General features: G+C 38.4%; 2 protein-coding genes across 2 annotated transcripts; both read left to right on the top strand.

Moving 5' to 3' along the window:
- The first annotated feature begins 1,059 nt into the window (after positions 1-1,059).
- Positions 1,060-10,142, top strand: LOC108414214 (macrophage mannose receptor 1-like). Its single transcript, XM_017687033.1, has 6 exons — positions 1,060-1,145; positions 5,364-5,405; positions 5,987-6,391; positions 6,596-6,949; positions 8,281-8,643; positions 8,731-10,142. Exons 2-6 carry the CDS (start codon positions 5,366-5,368, stop codon positions 8,733-8,735), a joined length of 1,167 nt encoding a protein of 388 aa, XP_017542522.1. The 5' UTR covers positions 1,060-1,145; positions 5,364-5,365; the 3' UTR covers positions 8,736-10,142.
- A 2,324-nt stretch (positions 10,143-12,466) lies between these two features.
- Positions 12,467-18,535, top strand: LOC108414215 (macrophage mannose receptor 1-like). The gene is made up of 5 exons (XM_017687034.2): positions 12,467-12,484; positions 13,247-13,288; positions 14,642-15,031; positions 15,142-15,495; positions 17,736-18,535. Exons 2-5 carry the CDS (start codon positions 13,249-13,251, stop codon positions 18,101-18,103), a joined length of 1,152 nt encoding a protein of 383 aa, XP_017542523.1. The 5' UTR covers positions 12,467-12,484; positions 13,247-13,248; the 3' UTR covers positions 18,104-18,535.
- The last annotated feature ends 1,603 nt before the right edge of the window (positions 18,536-20,138 follow it).

Raw genomic sequence — 20,138 nt, 5'->3', positions numbered from 1 at the left:
ATAGAGGAGCATCAAAATACCAAAAGAGTGTGACCAAAAGACTGAATACTTTAATAATATACCACTATGTGTTTCATACAAGAGTCCAATCAATCCGATCAGCAATTGGTTTTTAAAAATGGTAGAAAACAGCAGCTTCCCATCTTGTAGGATTTCAGGTTTTATAGCAAAGAGTAAAAAATGCAAATAATAATAGTAATATTGTTTTATTTTGACCAGATCTTGTGGTGAACGGATGTTTTTGTAACAGTTATTTTTGAAGTCATGTTGTTCACCATCCACCCCATTTTAAAGATACTGATCAGTAGACTTCAACTCATCCATCCATCCATCCATCCATCCATTTTCTAAGCTGCTTCTCCGTCAAGGTCGTGGGGGCTTCAACTCATTATACTTGCAAATTATCTCACAGCCACTCCAACCCCCAGGATTCTCAGACATCACGTGGTTTCCCCACGCGCCTATCAGCAATCTCAGTCGCCGAATTATTGAACTCTAAACATCTGATGTTAATCCCAACTGGGATATTTAAGCAGGGAATCAGGTTCAGAACTTTGCGAGGTATTGTTTAGGCAATCACTGAGCGTTCTCTGATACTACTGTTGTGTGTATTTGGTGTTTCAACCGTTGGATGAGCTTACCCATTTATGTTTTCTGTATTGCCCCTTTGGTACTGTTGCTTTTTTTGGATTGCTTCGTGTTTTTGATTACTGGACTGGACTATTCTCTGTGAACTGTGTTTTCCCTTTTGGACCGTGTGGATCATTAACACCTCCTCATCTTACCTGCGAGCGTCTGTTAATCTGTCTGACCATTACACACAGATGCCTCTTTGTATGCCTATTTGAAAACATATGCAAAGTTTTTGGACTTTCCCTAAACTAGCACATCACTGGTATTTCAATTTAGTGATTGAAAACAGAAAGCTACTGTGTTTGACCATGTGTTGGCAGGACGCAATGCAAAGTGTGTTATGGTCTCCCTGGACACTGAAACAAATAACATCTGTTAGCAGGACTGCACATGAAACTGATGGGAGGGGTAAAAGTGAACAGGTATATTCTAAGTGGACAGAGAGACACAGAGGTAGAAAGTGAAGAGAAGCAAACCAAAGAGCAAGAAGAGTGGAAAACGAAGGAATCCAGGTAGGATTCACATTCATTGGCTTAAAATGAATTCAGTGACACCAGTGAATTCATTTTTTTTTACTTTTTTTTTGCTTTTTATGTATTAATGCGATATTTGTGATAAAAAATGTGAACATGGAAATATTATACTGTAAACTCAGATTGGCTGTCTTAACTTTATATACATCAGCTATAGTCTAATTGCACAAAGTAAGGTTAACTCAAACAGCCTAGTCCCTGTAAATAGTTTCCATTGAGCTGGCTATACTTTAACTAGTTAGTTGAACTTGAATCACATATTCTTCCTTGTGTGATGTACCGGCATCAATTCAAGCAACCCTATTTTATTAAATGGACGAATTGACTAAGATTAGTATCACCTGTTTCTGAAGACTCTAAAACCTAAATGCATCCTTGCCATTCTGTTAGTGTTAGGCTCCAGGCTGAAGTGGTAAACCTGAACACAATAAAAATCATGGTGAGAATAGCAAAACTTGTAAAATACGTGTAAACTTTACATTTGTGAAAGCATGCTTTGCTGCGAAATGATTCTTTTTGCAAAAATAATTATATTTATAAATTAACCAACAAAACCAACAAGGATGTTGGGAACCTTTTTGCACACAAGACCCTTCAGTCTGAAGGACTTATCTAAATGAACTAATCTTAATGAGATTTACCTCAGTAATTAAGGACTATACAAGAAATGTTGTGTTGGTAGCTGTTTAGTAGTGATTTCAACCAATATGTAAACCAAAACATTAAGTAGTGCAAGTATTATGCTTTACAGTGTACTTACTGAGGCTGTAGTACAGATCACATTTGTCAGTTCCAAATAAGACCTCACCTTGTGAAGACGAGTTGAAAGGAAGTCAAGACCCTAGTAAAGAATAAGCCCAACTTTGAAGACTAAGTTAAGATTAAAAACCACAAACTCCTAATCCTAGTGTTTAACTGCTTCCTATCAAATTTTCTTGGTCTTACAGATCAACTTCAGTTGAGAGAAATAATGCTTAAAGCTCTTCAGTCATTACATTGTGGTTATAGCAATGTAACGATTTAAATTCTGTATTGATGGGCTCATGTATGCACCTCTGATTTTTTTAACTGACACAAACAGCAAAAGTATAATGTTTTTAAAAATGAACTGTAGGTCCAATAATATCTTCATCCAAATTTAAATTATAGTTGAAATATCTTTTTTTCTCTATTCTTCTAATGCTTGGCAGTCTAACCAGACACTTGCAGATGTAAAAGTTTGATACATAATTCTTAACAAGGAGTAAATGAACAAAAGCCAGAACCAGACCAGAACAAGCAAGAGAAGAAAAATACATACATAGCCACTAGATGAAGAGAATAGGTCAGAAACATGCATGAGTCAAGGTCAGTACTACAAACATTCTGAAACAACAGTAACAAAAAGGGGTTCTGGAAACCAGAAACAAGAACGAAGAAAAATATGATAAACAAGGAGAGTACAGACAGGAAAATGAATCCTCGTTATGCTATGGGAAAGGCTGGAAATACGTCGATATAAGCTTGACAACCAAACAGGTGTAACCAGTTCAGCAGTCAAGTGACATGGATCAAGGAAGTTGTCTACAATTGGCTGAGTCCATGATGTGAGTGTCCAGAGAATCATGCAAATTGTAATGTGTGGAGGGAGGGAGGGAGGGGGGAAACCTGGAGGCTGGACAATTCTTAAAATTTGGCAGATGTAATGAAGGTTTCTCATTAGTATTCTCGACTGTTTCACTCTGACTGCAACCAACCAGTGGCTAAATCAAACACAGTCACAGATGGCAATGATCTGATACCGATCTGATACAAATCTATCTTGCATGGTGTAATATTGCCACTTCGCTCGGGTTAACAGTGTGTTTGAGCAGTTTCAGTATGATAGCCTACCTTTAAATTGGTTAATTGAAGTCAATTTAAATACCTCTTTTTAAAACTTTGTTTATGAAAGGAAACAACTAAGTATTGAATGGATATTTATATGGGAAAGGATGCATAAGAGCTGGAATCCCATTCCAGAAATAAAAGTCCATATGGAACAACTCAGATATTGAAACCCTTATATATACACAGGTCATTCAGCCAATGGTAAACCAAGCTGCTGCTGTCTCCAACTGTCAGTATGCTGTGTATTCATTTGTAACATGAAAGCAGCCAGGAAGCACTCAACAGTCATAAAGGTAGTGAGCCTCATTTGGACATCTAATCTACTCAATGTAATAGACTGATTCACAGTACACGAGAAACAGGGATGCTAGGACATCTTTTAAATTGACAAACAGCCAAACAATAAAAAGAAATTACTTCCCATTAAAAGAGTTTCCCTCCACACTCCACCTCCCTCCTCCCCATCCCCTGCCTCCTGAGTATAAGCTGATATTCAAAGTTGTCACGATTGGCTCCTTCCAGTCCTGTCCATGTGCCTGTGTTTACCTTTCAGTCTTACATGTGTTTGTGTTTACCTCCCGGTCCTGCTCCCTTGTTTTCAGACTCCGCCCTTGATTGTAGCCACCTGTTATCCACCTGTCCCTCGTTATCCCTGTTGTACTTAAGGCCTGTCTTTTGCCCTGTGAGTTTGCTGATGTCACGATTGGCCCCTCCCAGTCCTGTCCATGTGTTCATGTTGTTTTGATCTTCCATGTGCATTTGTTTTGGTTTCCTAGTCCGGCCCCTTGTTTTGGTGACTCCTCCCCTGATTATTCTCACCTGTGGTTGCAACTGTGTCTTGTGAACCCCCGTTAGCCCTCTTGTATTTAAGCCCTATGTTTTCAATAGTCTAGTGCTGGTCTTTGTTGTTTGAATCTCTGTCTGTGTTGTTGGTGTTATATGCTGTGTTGGTTGTACTGGTGTTGTTTGTTTGATTCTGGTTTATGTCATGTCTGATCCCCAATCTATCCATGTTGGCTCATTGACCCTGGACCGTTTTGACCATGACCCTGGATTTGCCCATGATAAAAGTCTCTTATCTTAGCATGTGCGTCCCCCTCCTCGCTCCCCGTCACAGCTGATCTTTGTGTATTGTTTGGTGTTCTGTCTTCCGGCCTCTTTTATTTGTCCTAGTCTCTGTTTTTGTTTAGTCTGCATTCCTGTGTTGTTTATTATGTCTGTACCCCAGTCTCTCCGTCTTGACCCTGATTTTGGATTTGCCCCCCAATAAATCTCGCTTCTCTACAAATATGCGTCTGCCTCATCATCGCTCCCCAATGTTACAAAAGTTTCAATATCAGGACAGAAAAAGAAAAAGTAGATCTCTAGATGCTATGGTTTGGTTTTTGAGAAGCTTTGAGTTAATGTGCACTGGTGACAGTCTGAAGAAAGAAAATATAATTGTTTTAACATTAGTTGATCAGTCCAGAACAGAGATTAAGGCACAATCCCATTTCTTAATTTTACCCTTAGCTCTTGTCACCTTGCCCCTTGGAACTGAGTTATTAGGGGTAGTGGTTGATCTCTTCCCTATGAAACGGGACCCTCAAATAAAAGGGATCATTATTTCATTAACAGGCGACTAGCGCTGCTCTGTAGGTGACCCTGCCAGTTTGCAGGGTCAAGTTCAGCTCCGCACTGCTGGGCTATGGTTAAAGGTAGGGAATAATATGTCTTCACAGATGATGGACAGTTACTTGTTATCGCCCACTCCTAATTTGTTAGTGGTGTGAACCTGAAGTCAGATGCTTGCCAGCTACTTGTTCAAATTTATATGTTTGTTATGAAGAAAACAACCATAATACATTGAAACAACATTAAACAAAGACAATACAGTGTTTATTATAATTTTTTAATAGAGAAAATATTTACATGTGCAGGTTTCTCAGGTCTCTTGTTCAGCCATCTTGGCATATTTTCTTTTTTTCTCATAACACACAAGTCTGAAAAAACCTCCGCTTGGAGGGTCATGTAGGCTTAACACTTAACCATATCTCTCCATCTAAAAAAAAAATCGGGACACCCTACCCTAAATGTGAACATGCAAAATGGAGAGGTAAGGGTAAGTGGTGGGGTGAGGGATGAAATAGGATTGGGTCTAAACATGGTGAGAATAATGAAGGAGGCCAAGACAAGTCTAAGTGTAGGAGTATCAGGTCCAAGGGTAACCAAAACAGAGACAAAGTCTCAAGCACTTCAACTCTACTGCTGCTACAAATATTGTGCTATTGGTTAAAATGCGTTTCACAAAGAAGCACAAATATTTACCATCATCTCTTTTTCTTTCAGAAATGGAGAAGAAATGGGTTTCTGTCCTCTTCCTCATCTCAGGTCAGTGTGTGTTTATGTGCCTGTGTGTTTAATTAAGAATCCAGTTGGATTCAATTCAAGTGTTTTTGGAAGTCTTCTTATTTTACTATCCTTATACAACACTGTGAAAGAGTAGGAACCTGAGAAAATTGAAACTATTTGATTTTCAGCTGTATAAAAATTGACACACATAACCATGTAATATTACACACATACAAATGAACATGAATACAGTAAAACGTTGCAAGGCTTTCAAAGAATATTTGATATTTTATTAGATCAGTTCCGGACATTCAGTTCCTTGGTGACCAAAGCTATTACAAAAATTAAAAACAGTTAATTAATTTAATGATGCACCGATTTCCCCAAAAAATATTGGATCATGACTATAATTAACACTGGACTGCCTTGAATGACGGTTTGGAGATTGGGTTGAATGAACCCATTAATGCATGTAAAATAACTACTTATTTTAATAACATTATATTTATATATTCTTAAATTAAAAAAAAAATATGCAGCAAGCAAATCTATTTGCTATTTGTGTTCTGCCCGAGTTTAACATCACTTGATAATGAGCCTCTTTCTCATGTTCTTCACAGCTGTCTGTGGTGTATCTGCATATGTTCCTCATCGGTATCACTTTGTGAATGAGAGTAAAAACTGGACTGAAGCTCAGAGCTACTGCAGACAGAACTACACTGATCTGGCCACCATCAGTAAAATGGAGGAGATGAAGAAGCTGAATGCTACTCTGAATGAGAAAGCTAGAAGCTTTGTTTGGATCGGTCTGGACAGAGGGGACACTGGGAAATGGCTCTGGTCTCTAGCAGATGAAAGTTTCTATAAGGGGGAAGACACTTACCGAAACTGGAACAGTGGAGAGCCAAACAATTTAGGGCGAAATCAATACTGCGTTGCAATGAATAAAGAACCTGGAACGATTAATAACGGAACCTGGACTGATGAAGAATGTGATAAACAATATACTTTTGTGTGTTTTGACAGTAAGAACATCCATATCCATGTTAATATGTGACATTATCGATTTATTAACTGGGCCTGGAAAAAATACTGCTTTCTGGTCATTATTGTGTCCAATTATTGTGTATTTTCTTGTGTGTGTTATACAATTTGAAAGATACATAATAATTGATAATGTAAATAATTATTCAAATATTCATTAGTAAATTCAATTGAATCTCTTTCAGAAAACAAGACGAACACTGATAGATACATATTGATTAATGAGACAAAGAGTTGGAGTAAGGCTCAGAGCTACTGCAGAGAAAATTACACAGATCTGACCAGTGTGAGGAACCAGACGGAGAACCAACAAATCTGGAATTTTGCTAAATATTCAATCAGTTCGTGTGTTTGGATCGGCCTGTTCAACGACTCCTGGAAGTGGTCAGATCAGAGTGACTCCTCTTTCAGATTCTGGACGTCTGGCCAGCCAGATAATCAGGGTGGAAATGAGAAGTGTACTCTAGTGTCTATGACTGACCAGGGTCAATGGCATGATGTGGGCTGTGGAACAACAAACCCATTCATCTGCCTTCAGAGTGAGTAATATTTCACTTATTCAAAAAATGTGTTATTCAGGTTTGTTTACCATTTCAACTATACTTGCTATTGTTTACTCTAAAACCCTCAAATAACCTCAATGTTGTTTGTCAAACCCTACATTATTATACAAAGACTGTTCAGAGTTGTGTGTAGTTTGGTGATGATTTGGAAACACTGGTATTCAAACTCAATATCCCAAATATATCATCGTTAGCTCAAAAAGTAGCACACACAGAGCCGAGTCTGATCAAAACAGAGGCGTATTTCAGTCATCTGCCATTCACACTTGGAACTTAAGCATTATTCGGTTCTGTAATACCCAATCCAACAAGGAGCTATATTAAATCCAGCATCGCTGTAACCCGCTATTATACACATACAACAAAATTAAATAATAACCATATGTAGATAAATTCATGCTATATACATGAATATAATTTTACGGTTCACAAATAAATCAGGAAGATCAATCATTTCTGAATCTTTACAATATTTCAGAGTATTTTTTTAGCTAGTTACAGAATGATTGAACGGAGAAGTTTTAATTAAATACAGTTTAAATACTATCACTGTCCTACAAAAATCATCAATATTTTGTCTCGTTTTTACATTCGTACACAACACACTTGCAAAAATATAGGTTTTATGCACTTTTAAGTAGTTACGTTTCTGTGAAGCTTAGGAAATGCTCAATTTTTGCATGCAGCATTTAAAAGTACACCATGCATTTTCTCACAAGGCACTAATCTGATTTTGATTCAAACCTTTTTCCTGAATAAGAAGTTATGTCTCATTAAGTTTGCATTGCAATAACTTATGTGTAGTTTTTTTTTTTAACATGCATTAAACATGCATTTAATGGTAACAGGCAGACAGATGTTCTCTCATGAAGGGCCTAGTTCTGACTGTAGACATTTTCTAAGGGAAAACTCTGAGCTCCACATATGTGGATAGCAGAGGTGTAAAATTCAGGTCCAGAAAGTAAAAATCCATCCCAGGATTTTGTTCCAACTGCCTGGACAGCTCTGCTGGTTGTTTGATCGAACTAGAGAAGCCATGCTGTTGGAACAAAATCCTAGGAAGGATTTTTACTTTCTGCTGGATAATTTGTATAGTGTTGTCAGATAATGACTGCATAATGTTGATGAAAATAAAACCGAGTGAGATGAGGGTGCTGCACACTGACAGGACCTCTTGTTTTGCTTAAACTCAGTATGCACTTTGTAAGGGCACATTGCACGTTCCCTTAAAAACATGGAGGAAGAACATGTCTCCATCTCTGCTATACTTTATATTATCCCTGTTGATTTTTCCTTTCTGTGCCCAGATCAGCTGATCTTGATCAAGCAGTATCTGACCTGGAGAGAAGCTCTGAGATACTGCAAAGATAATCATGTGGATCTGGTCTCAGTTCACTCTGAGGAGATCCAGCTCTGGGTGAAGGAGGTGGCGCAGAACGCCTCCACTGAACATGTGTGGCTGGGTCTGCGTCACACCTGCACCCTCAGCTTCTGGTTCTGGATGAGTGGAGAGTCTGTCTGCTACCAGAACTGGGCTCCAGGTAACGGGACAGGAGGAGAAGACTGCAGCCCTGTAGAGAGAACCGGAGCGGTGCAGGCTAGAGGAGGTCAGCAGTGGGTCAGCCTGCCTGAGGACCACAAACTCAACTTCATCTGCCTCAGCTATGAAAGTTAGCTACTGTGTGTGATTCTTTCTGGAATATGAATGTAGATGCATTTGTAAACCTGCTTTTTTCTTTCTCTAACCAAAATTGCAGATTGAAGCCAGGGGTGCTCCCTCGTCTGTACCCAACATCAGCAGATCTACAGTTTTATACCCTTTATATCTTTTCCTTAGTTGTGAGAGTTTTGTTGTTATACATGTGTAGTGGACACCACCTTGATTCATCTGAAAACCCAGTTTGTTCACCAGAATTCTCTTCCAAAAGCTAATAGTTTTGGCTTCAAAGATTCTTGGTTAGTGCCATAAAATTGGATTAATAATACTCTACAGCTCATGTCAAGTACCAGGCCCTGACCCCCCGTGGGGCCTGTCTCCAATCACTAATACAATGGAGAAATAAACGACTCTCCCTGGAGACAGCAGTGTGGCTCTAAACCACAACCTTTTGAGTAACAGAAAGTCACATTTCTAGGACTTAAATCCAGTTCAAATGGTGTTCACTCATCCTTGTTCATCACTACAAAGTTGTGTGATTTATTATGAATCTGTTGATTATACGATTTAATTGATATTCCACATGGATCTAAAGCTGCAGCAAGTGGATGGTATGACACACGCCAAACCGTCATGAAGCCATTCCATCACGGATCGAAAGAACTATTTTACACGTCTGCACGATGTTTAAAATGTCCTATTTTTATGTACAGAATTTTACTTTTATAGTTCTTAGTTATTTCTCTAAATGCGTGCCCCTTTTATCAGTAGATGCTAGGAGGTTTAACAAGGTTTGTCACCTTAATCTTCCCCATATAATCATGTTCTTGTAGGAAACCTTAGAGATTAAGAAGTATGTAATCTGAATATATATTTTCTTTCATTTGTGGTTCTTTTTGTTAGTTAACAAGTGCAGTGTGGTTGAGTTACATGTAGCCAACAACACTTGGATACTACTCTGTGGTGCATTTTATAGATACACATACATGTATACATATGTCCAGTCATATGTTCACACAATTTAGGCTTCCCTTATCTTCATGCTTCAAAGTGTCCAAGTTGCCCCTCCCCCAAGGAGTGCCTTAAGCCCTAGTGGTCAATACCATTCCAGTGATTCATTACATTATCTAGGCTTTGTATGTTTCTTCATCAATCAACTATATTGTTGAAAATGATTTCAATCTTGTTTGATTCCTTATGATTTAAGTATCCTTACTGTGAATGTAATTCCTTCCTGTGTTCTGTTTGTGATTGATGACTTTTAGACTGTGAGGTCAAAGTAAAAGTAAAATAATGAAATGGCTCGTTTCCTCTACTTACAATCACGATTTTTTAACGTGGTTCTGTTTGTTTGGTGTGCAGACTATCTTTTTTTTTATCCGTACAGGTTACAGTGGGCCTTATTCCTGAACTACATTCAGAATGCAATAAAATTTGAGCATCTTTGGTAAAATAACATTTAGTGTGAATTGTATGTATTTGTACCTTCTGTATCTGTATCTTCTTTTGAGGCTGTATGTATACTAATTTTTTTTTCTATAAATCTGTTTATTTTAATATGTAATCTTGAGGAGTTTCAATTGTAATCGACTCATTATGTCTCTCAGTTAAAATAAAGGTAAAACATTCATTTCAGTGCAAGTCTTCATTTAAATATTCACATGTCTTGTATGTTTTTGTCCTTCAAAAGTATATTTTAAGGAACACATATTGGGGGCTTATTATTTTCTTGTTATTTGTTCAAAAAAGCCTGATTTGTAAGTTGTTTATTCACTGTGCTTTAAGCTTTGGTCATTTTGCCCTGTATTATTGCATAATTGGTGGTTTGAAAAGGGTGGAATGCTCTGTCCAGGTCGGGAGTGAATTCTTGCCCCAAGTGAAGGAGTTTAAATATCTTGGGATTTTGTTCACGAGTGAAGGAAGGATGGAGCGAGAGGTTGACAGGCGGATTGGTGCGGCGTCTGCAGTAATGCGGACCCTATACCGGTCCGTCATGGTGAAGAGAGAGCTGAGCCAGAAGGCGAAGCTGTCAATTTACCGGTCAATCTACGTTCTATGGTCACAAGCTTTGGGTAGTGACCGAAAGAACGAGATCGCGGATACAAGCAGCTCAAATGAGCTTTCTCCGCAGGGTCGCTGGGCTCTCCCTTAGAGATAGGGTGAGAAGCTTGGCGATTCGGCAGAGGCTCGGAGTAGAGCCGCTGCTCCTCCACTTTGAGAGAAGGCAGTTGAGGTGGTTCGGGCATCCGGTAAGGATGGCCTCTGGGTGCCTCCCTAGGGAGGTGTTCCAGACATGTCCGATGGGGAGGAGACCCCGGGGAAGACCCAGGACATGTTGGTTATATCTCTCGACTTTCTTGGGAAAACCTTGGTATCCCTCCAGAAGAGCTGGAGGAGGTGGCGGGGGAGAGGGAGGCCCGGGCCTCTTTGCTAAGGCTGCTACCCCTGCGACCCAGACTTGGATAAGCGGTTGAGGATGGATGGATGGATGGATGGATGGATGGATGGATGGATGAATAACCACCTAAACTGACATATTTTTAAATGCAAAACAGGCATCATTTGATTCCTACAGGCCCTCGGTTCCATCCAGTGTGCTCTGTTGAACTATTACTGCTTTAGAGTTGAATGCATGGTTAATAATTCTAGATGTGCTCAATATTCTTAAGGGGAGATATAATCATCACTAATAGGATTGTAAAACAGGCAAAACAGGGCTTCAATAAGGCAATTTGCACCACAAACTTCTTTACTGAAAATCCACTGTAGATGCTTAGCCTGTCTTTAAGTAGCATTACATTAAAGAAGTATTAAATGCAACTAAGCTTGTAGTATGATAGATTACACTGTAGTGACCCACTATTGGAGACGTGGCCATGCAGAGCAGCATCTCGCAGGCCCTCATGGGTGCTTGGCTTGTGTGAGTGTTATTAGCATAGACATGTTGCTTGTGCTGCTCTGTGCTGTGGACAGTCGGTGTGCTCTTTGCAGTCACCATGTGTGGACATTGTATGGTGAGAGGTGACCTGTTTGTGCTTCCAGTGCATGTGAACACAGCCTGTCACAGTAGAGATATACCATTTGTCACCTAAACCACAATCTACCTCATCTTTGGGCCTTCCCTCAGCAGCTTCCGCCTCTGGCCTCGCCGTGTCAACCTTGCTGTTGAGCCTCCTCATGCCAGCTCCAGCCTGTAAACCTGCTTTTTTTCGTTCTCTAACCAAAATTGCAGATTGATACCAGGTGTGCTCCCTCGTCTGTACCCAACATCAGCAGATCTACAGTTTTTACACCCTTTATATCTTTTCCTTAGTTGTGAGAGTTTTATTGGTATACATGTGTAGTGGACACCACCACCAGCTAACCGTAAACCCAAACTCGACTTCAGCTACACCTACATTTAACACTAACCATAATGATGCTGATAATCAACTATCGCTAGCAATTTTCACTAGTTTACTAATAAAAGTACCTGTGGACCGTCTGTAGAGGACCTTCAAAATAAAGTGTGAATAAAAAGACTGAATGTCTGAGTCCAATGAGCATTTGGTTGTTAATAATACTTCCATAACATCCATTACACGTTGTATGTAATGGATGTTTCAGGCTTTATATCAAATCACACTTATCTCAGTCACACTTTTTGTCACAGTTTCCTTGCCTACGGGGACATAACACACTTTGCATGACTACACATACAAAGTCAGAAACAAAAGGTCTCTGTGTTTGACTATGTGTTGACAGACATTCATGCAAAGCATGTTATGGCTCCAGAGCTGACCGTATTCTAAGTCATATAATGAAGAGAAGCAAACCGAAGTGCATGAAGAGGAAACCGAGGGACAAGCACACAGGTAGGATTCACTTTCATGAAATTAGCATTCGAATGTGGTAAAAAAAAAAAGATTTTCCAGCTTTTTAGTTACTCTTTTAGTGTTTGTAGTGGAGAAGTTAACATGATTTGTGTGATAAAATGAGTGCAAGACTACACCTTATTAAGACCAAGTCCAAACTTGAAGACCAAGTCAAGATCAAGACAGTAAAACACCAAATCCTCTTCGAGATCAAGCTTATCTAGACTTTATGTGCTTCCAGTCAAGATTCCTTAGTCTTAGATGACTATATGAAATTTTGGTAGGCCAGCCACTCCTGGGAAGGTTCACCACTGCTCCAAGTTTTCTCCATTTGTGGATAATGGCTCTCATGGTGGTTTGCTGGAGTACTAGAGCCTTAGCAATGGCTTTGTAACCCTTTCTAGACTTGGGGATTTCAATGACTTTGTTTCTCATCGGTATTTAGATCTTGTCATCATTTGCTGATTTGGAAACCTTCTAGCCTGTTTCACATTGCCAGAGAGTTTCTATTTTAGCATTATAATCATGACTGGGAGTGGCTAGTGAAATTGAACCTAATAGTCCATTTTTCCTTTAGATAATGAAATTATCATTTAAAAACAGCTCTTTGTGTTTACTGAGATTATCTTTGTCTCATGAAATAAGTTATGATTATCTGAAACAGTCAAATGTGACAAATATGAAAAAAGAAGAAATTGGGAAGAGGCAAATACTTCTTTTACAGCACTATAGAAAAATATTTTTCTTCCATTTTTCTTTCAGAAATGGATCTGAAATGGGTTTCTGTTCTTTTCCTCATCTCAGGTCAGTGTGTGTTTATGTAACTGTGTCTTTAAGGTGGTTTATCAAAAAGAAGAGGTTTTGGTCTTAGTCTTAGCCACATAATCAAATTGTTTCAAGCTTATTTCAGCAATAAAAAATACAATAGTTAACATACAAAACCATCTAATTGAGCAATGCAACACAATTGTTATTGTGAAATATAATCACCGCTGTAATGGTATTGGTGATAACACACAACCAAGAATATTCTATTGCATTTATACAGCAGTTAAATAAATACAGTAAGAAATGAATAAACTGGCCGTGAACGCGGCATTTAAAATGTTTTAATGTTCAGTTCCTTCCTCCTAATTATAGCTCCTTAACGAGCAGCTTGTTGCTACGTCAGAGTAACGAGCTCCGCCCACTCACTGCTCAGCCAGCAGTTTGTTCTCCAGCTCATTACACTAAATTCCCAAACTGTCGTCTCCACTGAGCAGCTTTTCAGTCGGCAGCTGTGACAGAAGAACAGCTGAACAACCTGGAATCAGCCAGAAATGAACCCAACACCATTCGCCAGACGAGTCTGATCTTCAGAGTCGGACCAAATCAGACCGAGCCATAAAACTGAGCCAATATCAGGTTCAGCTCAGTTTGGTCAGTTTCTCCAGATCAGTATTAATGTTGTTTTGTTCCAGCCGGTCTGTAAAGCTTCTTACAGCCCGTTTAGTTTGGCGAATGGTGTTGGGTTCATTTCTGGCTGATTCCAGGTTGTTCAGCTGTTCTTCTGTCACAGCTGCCGACTGAAAAGCTGCTCAGTGGTGACGTCAGTTTGGGAATTTAGTGTCGTCTCATCTTCAGAGTCGGACCAAATCGGCTGTCTGTCAGATGTGGTCTTAACAGTGTCCATTTTCTGTTTGTGGCAAAGTGAGAAGTAAAAACATTCAAATGGCTTTATCGTCTCCTACAGCTGTCAAAGTCATTGCTTAGCAACGGCATCTCAGTGGAGTGATACAGTGTTTGTGAAAAAAATGTGATGTTATGGTGAAATAACATAGGTAATAGAACACCTCTCAACCAATCAGCTTGCGTCCCTGGACCTGCTGCATAATATTGGAATACAAACTGAAAACCATAAAAGGTTTACAGTAAAAAGTTATATTTTCAAAACAGTACTAAATATATTATGATCTGTTTGGAAGAACACAAGTTTACTTCTCGGTGTCATCTTTACTTATTCTAATATTCGTTTATAGCAATTAAACACCTGCTGGCCAATTAAATATTTTCTCTTTTCCTCGTTACTGTGGTTTCCCCCATCCCTGCTACCCAGAAGGATAAGAAGTTTAGGAAATGTGTTTGTCATAATGAGCCTCTTTCTCGTGCTCTTCACAGCTGTCTGTGGCGTATCTGCATACGTTCCTCATCGGTATCACTTTGTGAATGAAAGTAAAAACTGGACTGAAGCTCAGAGCTACTGCAGACAGATCTACACTGATCTGGCCACCATCAGTAACATGGAGGAGATGAAGAAGCTGAATGCTATTCTGAAAGATAAAACTAGTAGCTTTGTTTGGATTGGTCTAGGCAGAGGGAATGCTGGGAAATGGCTGTGGTCCCTAGCAGATGGAAGGTTCTACAGGGAGGGAGACACTTACCGAAACTGGAACAATAAAGAGCCAAACAATTATGCGGGGAAACAATACTATGTTGCAATGAAGAAAGATGCTGGAACCTGGACTGATGAAAGCTGTGATCAGTCATATACTTTTGTGTGTTTTGACAGTAAGAACATATACATATCTTTTGTGGGTGATGAAATTTGAAACATAACAAATGTAATTAATTCATTTATTTTGTAATTTTCACAACTGATCAATTTGACTGTCTTTCAGAAAACAAGACAAACACTGAGAGACACATATTTATCAATGAGAAAAAGAGCTGGCATGACGCTCAGAGCTACTGCAGAGAACTTTACACAGACCTGGCCAGTGTGAGGAACCAGACGGAGAACAAAGAGATCTGGGAATCTGTAAACCATTCAATCACTGATGGGGTTTGGATCGGCCTCTTCAACGACTCATGGACATGGTCAGATCAGAGTAACGCCTCATTCAGATACTGGCCATCTAACCAGCCATTTAGTCAGGATTGGCAGCAGAACTGTACTGCAGTATCTATGACTGACCAGGGTCTCTGGCATGATGTGAAGTGCGGAACACAAATCCCCTTCGTCTGCCATGAGAGTGAGTAATATTTCACTTATTCAACATTTTACTTAGTCTAGTTGGTTTACCTTTTGAATATTGTTTGTTATTGTTCACTGCAAAACCCTCAGAGTTTTTCTTATCATAGTCTATAACATTGTGGAAAGATAGGGCCCTATTCAGAGTTGTGTGAAGTTTGGAGATGATCCTGAAACACTGGCATTCAAACTTCATCGTCATAAGCTCATAGAGTAGCACATGTATGTGCAAATGTATGAGGCGGGTCTCATGTTTCAAAACTTAACAAATAATAATAATTTTATTATTATTATTAACAAATTATATATTTTTTTTGCACAAAATCTACTCCCATTACATCCAGCAAGACACTCTGAACATCGGCAGTAATCGAACTAAAATTCCTGTTTTTTGTCATTATGAAATAAAAATTGTGAAGCAATTTTTTACACCAAATTGTACATATAACATTTTAAATTGGATAGTCATACATGAATACATTCATTCTTAAGACATTTTATATAATGAAGTAAATAATTGAAGTGAAATGTTTCATTATGTAAATCATTAGAAATGTCATATGAAATGTCAGTAGCAATTTTATTTCAGAATGTTACTTTTAAAATCACTGTCTGTTAAAACAAAACAACAACAACAACAACAACAAAAACACTCATAATTCCTGAAAGCACGAAAAATTCAAAGCGTTTTTATTTTTCAGATTAAGTGACTAGTGAGTGAACTGAAATTTGAACTGGAAGTTAAGTATTAATTTCAAGTGAAATAAAATAAATTATGAACAATAAAAATTTCCTCAACAGGACAATTTTTTTTCTGTAACAGTATATAATCTTTCCTCACTGAAATTTTAACTTAATTTTTTCTAATTTTATTTAGTATTCCTACATTTCTATGTCCGTTTATTGTCAAAGTGATGTATCAGTGATAGAGAACCTGTAACGTGGAGCGATGAGGCGGATGCATACGCTGAGATAAGTGACTTTTATTCTGGGCAAATCCATAATCAGGGTCATAACAGTCCAAAGTCAGATGGCCAATACGGATAGATTGGGGGGCAGACATAACGGGATAAACACTAAACAGGATCCAATGGATCAAACAGTGCAAACACGAAGAGCAAACAACGACCAGCGAACACTAAGGACAAACAGTGCTTAAACAACAAAGGGTCGAGGGACAGGCAGGAAACAGGTGAAAACAATCATGGGCGGAGACATGAAATGAGGGGCTGGACTAAACCAAAACCAAGGGGCACGTGGACTAGTGGGAGGAGCCAACCATGACAGAACCATAGAAGACAATCAGGCCCTTTGAGACAACTACACTAATATAAAAATATAAAAGGTATAAAATGAATCACGTTCCAACATTTTCTAACTTTTATGTACAATTTGTAAGTTTGATTATGCAATATTGAGATTACCAATCTAAGTAAGATGGCGGGGCCACTATATATATATAAATACAGCAATTTAAACATAAATCTGAGGTGACCTAGTTCAAATAAAGGTAGAGCTACCATACTGGCATCCTATGCAATGTGTTATCAATATTAACATGCACATTTTTATTAAAAACAAAAATAATGTCATGTATTTTCTGATGCATATTCAGTACATAGCTTCATTTTGATTGACCATTACAGCAGTATTTTTTTCTTTGCAATGTGTCCCTGAAAACCAAGCAACACTTTACAGTATGGTTGCTTAGAGTTCTAGTAGGTACATAATTATATGCTCAGTTCATGAATAAATGGCTTAATGATACTGACTTCACTATACAACGCTTTAACAACATTTTAAACAAAATGGAAGAAAATTTACTATACTTACATTGTAGATAATAAGAGCCATATGTATGTTTGAATGGAGAGCTAACATGAGCTGAAGGACTGAGGTTGTTATTGTTTTAATTTATCAACAATTTTTGTCCCTTCACTGTATTTGACAGAACCTATGAGACGAAATCTGATTTGTGAATCACCTTAACACTTATTTACTGTGTTTTACCATGTAACATTTCCCTAATATTTTCAAAATGTTCCAAAATTTTGCATGGTGCACCTTTAATTTTTTTAACGTTAAACATAAATATAATTGTAATAGAAATAATACGTTAAACTTGCTTAAAATATTTAAAAGAATGTTTTATATTCATGCTTTTTTTTAGAAGTCAGGTTATATTCTACGCACTTAACTATTCACACAATAATTGTTTTATATATTTCCTTATGCTTGCAGATCAGCTGATCTTGATCAATCAGAATCTGACCTGGAGAGAAGCTCTGAGATACTGCAAAGATAATCATGTGGATCTGGTCTCAGTTCACTCTGAGGAGATCCAGCTCTGGGTGAAGGAGGTGGCGCAGAACGCCTCCACTGAACATGTGTGGCTGGGTCTGCGTCACACCTGCACCCTCAGCTTCTGGTTCTGGGTGAGTGGAGAGTCTGTCTGCTACCAGAACTGGGCTCCAGGTAACGGGACAGGAGGAGAAGACTGCAGCCCTGTAGAGAGAACCGGAGCGGTGCAGGCTAGAGGAGGTCAGCAGTGGGTCAGCCTGCCTGAGGACCAGAAATGCAACTTCATCTGCCTCACCTATGAAGGTTAGATACTGAAACCAGGTTTTTTTCCCCTTCAATAACCAGCATATATTCAATAACCAGCATATATACCAGAAATATTTATGTAGATGCATTTGTAAATCTTTTTCGTCTCTCTCTTCCCAACAATGAAGAGTGAAACCAGATGGATCCCCTTCCATAACGAGAATCAGAAGATCTATAGTTAGTATAGTTTATTATAGTATAGTATAGCATCATTTTTATGTGCTTTTCTTGATGGTGAGGGTCATATTAATCTACCAAAATTAATGTTTCATATAGTCCTGTGTTTTTAGTGTGCAGATTTTTACCTTTTTTATCCATGGAAGCTACAGTGGACCTCATTCCTGAACCACGACTAGAATGCAACATAATCTGAGCATCGATATTTTACCAAATAACTTTGAGTGTAAATTGCATGCATTTCTTATCCACAAATAACTGCCATGTGTATGATTAATTTTTTTCTGTTTATCAATTTTAATATGAAATCATGAGGAATTTTGATTGTACCTGCCTCATTATTTCTGTCAGTTTTCATGATTGTTAGAAGCTTGTTTCAGTTCAAGTTCTTTAAAAGCTTATCTATAGCTTATGCATATATGTATGTGTTTATATATATATATATATTTATATATATATGCTTTGTATAAGTCCTGGCTGTCTTGATGTATCATTTAAATAAATATCTATTAAATGCATCTGATCTTGAAATGTTAAATGTGATGAATTCTGTTGAATCTAAACTTAAACCGAAACCTAACCCTAGCCATAATGCTTATTGTTAAACAACGCAGCTCTACTGGAAAGTTCACTCATAATTTAAAGTCTGTAGATCATCTGCAGAGTACCATAAATAAAATGAGCATAATAAAGTCTGCACAAAAAGATAGAATATTTTAATAATATACCAGAATGTGTTCCAAAAAGAAGCTTAACTGATTAACATCCGGTTAACAATGGTTAAGCTTCTTAGCTTTTGTGTTGCGTGTAAGAGATTGAAGTTACCATCAAATATGCAGGTCAGTAGGCACTCAGCATATTTGCAAATGATCTCATAGGCACCGCTTTGTGTTGTGTGTTTTGCATAGGTGTCACATTTCAGTTTGATCCATGCTTTCATGTTGTTTACACCAAATTCTGACCCCACCATCTGAACGTCGCAGCTGAAATCGAGACTCCTCAGACCAGGCAACATTTTTCCAATTTTCTATTGTCCAATTTCGGTGAGCCCGTGCGAACTGTAGTCTCAGTTTCCTGTTCTTAGCTGACAGGAGTGAAACCCGGTGTGGTCTTCTGCTGCTGTAGCCCATCTTCTTCAAGGTTCAACGTGTTGTGTATTCAGAGATGGTATTCTGCTTTCCTTGGTTGTAACAAGTGGTTATTTGAGTTCCTGTTGCCTTTCTATCATCTGGAACCAGTCTGCCCATTCTCTTCTGACCTCTCACATCAACAATGCATTTTCGTCCAGACCGCTGACCACTCACTAGATATTTCAGACCGTTCTCTGTAAACCCTAGAGATGGTTGTGTGTGAAAATCCCAGTAGATCAGCAGTTTCTGAAATACTCAGACCAGCCCGTCTGGCACCAACAACCACGCCACGTTCAAAGTCCCTTAAATCCCCTTTCTTCCCCGTTCTGATGCTCGGTCTGCACTTCATCAGGTTGTCTTGACCACCTCTACATGCCTAAATGCAGTGAGCTGTGGCCATGTGATTGGCTGATTAGCTATTTGTGTTAACAAGCAACTGAATAAAGTGACTGGTGAGTGTGTGTACACACACACATATATATATATATATATATATATATATATATATATATATATATATATACATATAATGTTATCTGAACCACAGTACAGGTTAGAGTTTCAGTGCCTACAGGTGCATAACATACTTGAATAACATGCATGAATATAAATGTGACCATGTGTTGACAGAAATTCATACAAAGTGTGTTACGGCACTGAAACTGTAATCTGTAATGTGGTCCAGATAATATCAGTTATCAGGCATTCTACAGTCATAGTGCAAGAAGAG

Source organism: Pygocentrus nattereri, chromosome 12 (assembly GCF_015220715.1).
Source record: "Pygocentrus nattereri isolate fPygNat1 chromosome 12, fPygNat1.pri, whole genome shotgun sequence".
Classification (NCBI taxonomy): domain Eukaryota; kingdom Metazoa; phylum Chordata; class Actinopteri; order Characiformes; family Serrasalmidae; genus Pygocentrus; species Pygocentrus nattereri.
This window is presented reverse-complemented; position numbering and strand designations above follow the sequence as displayed.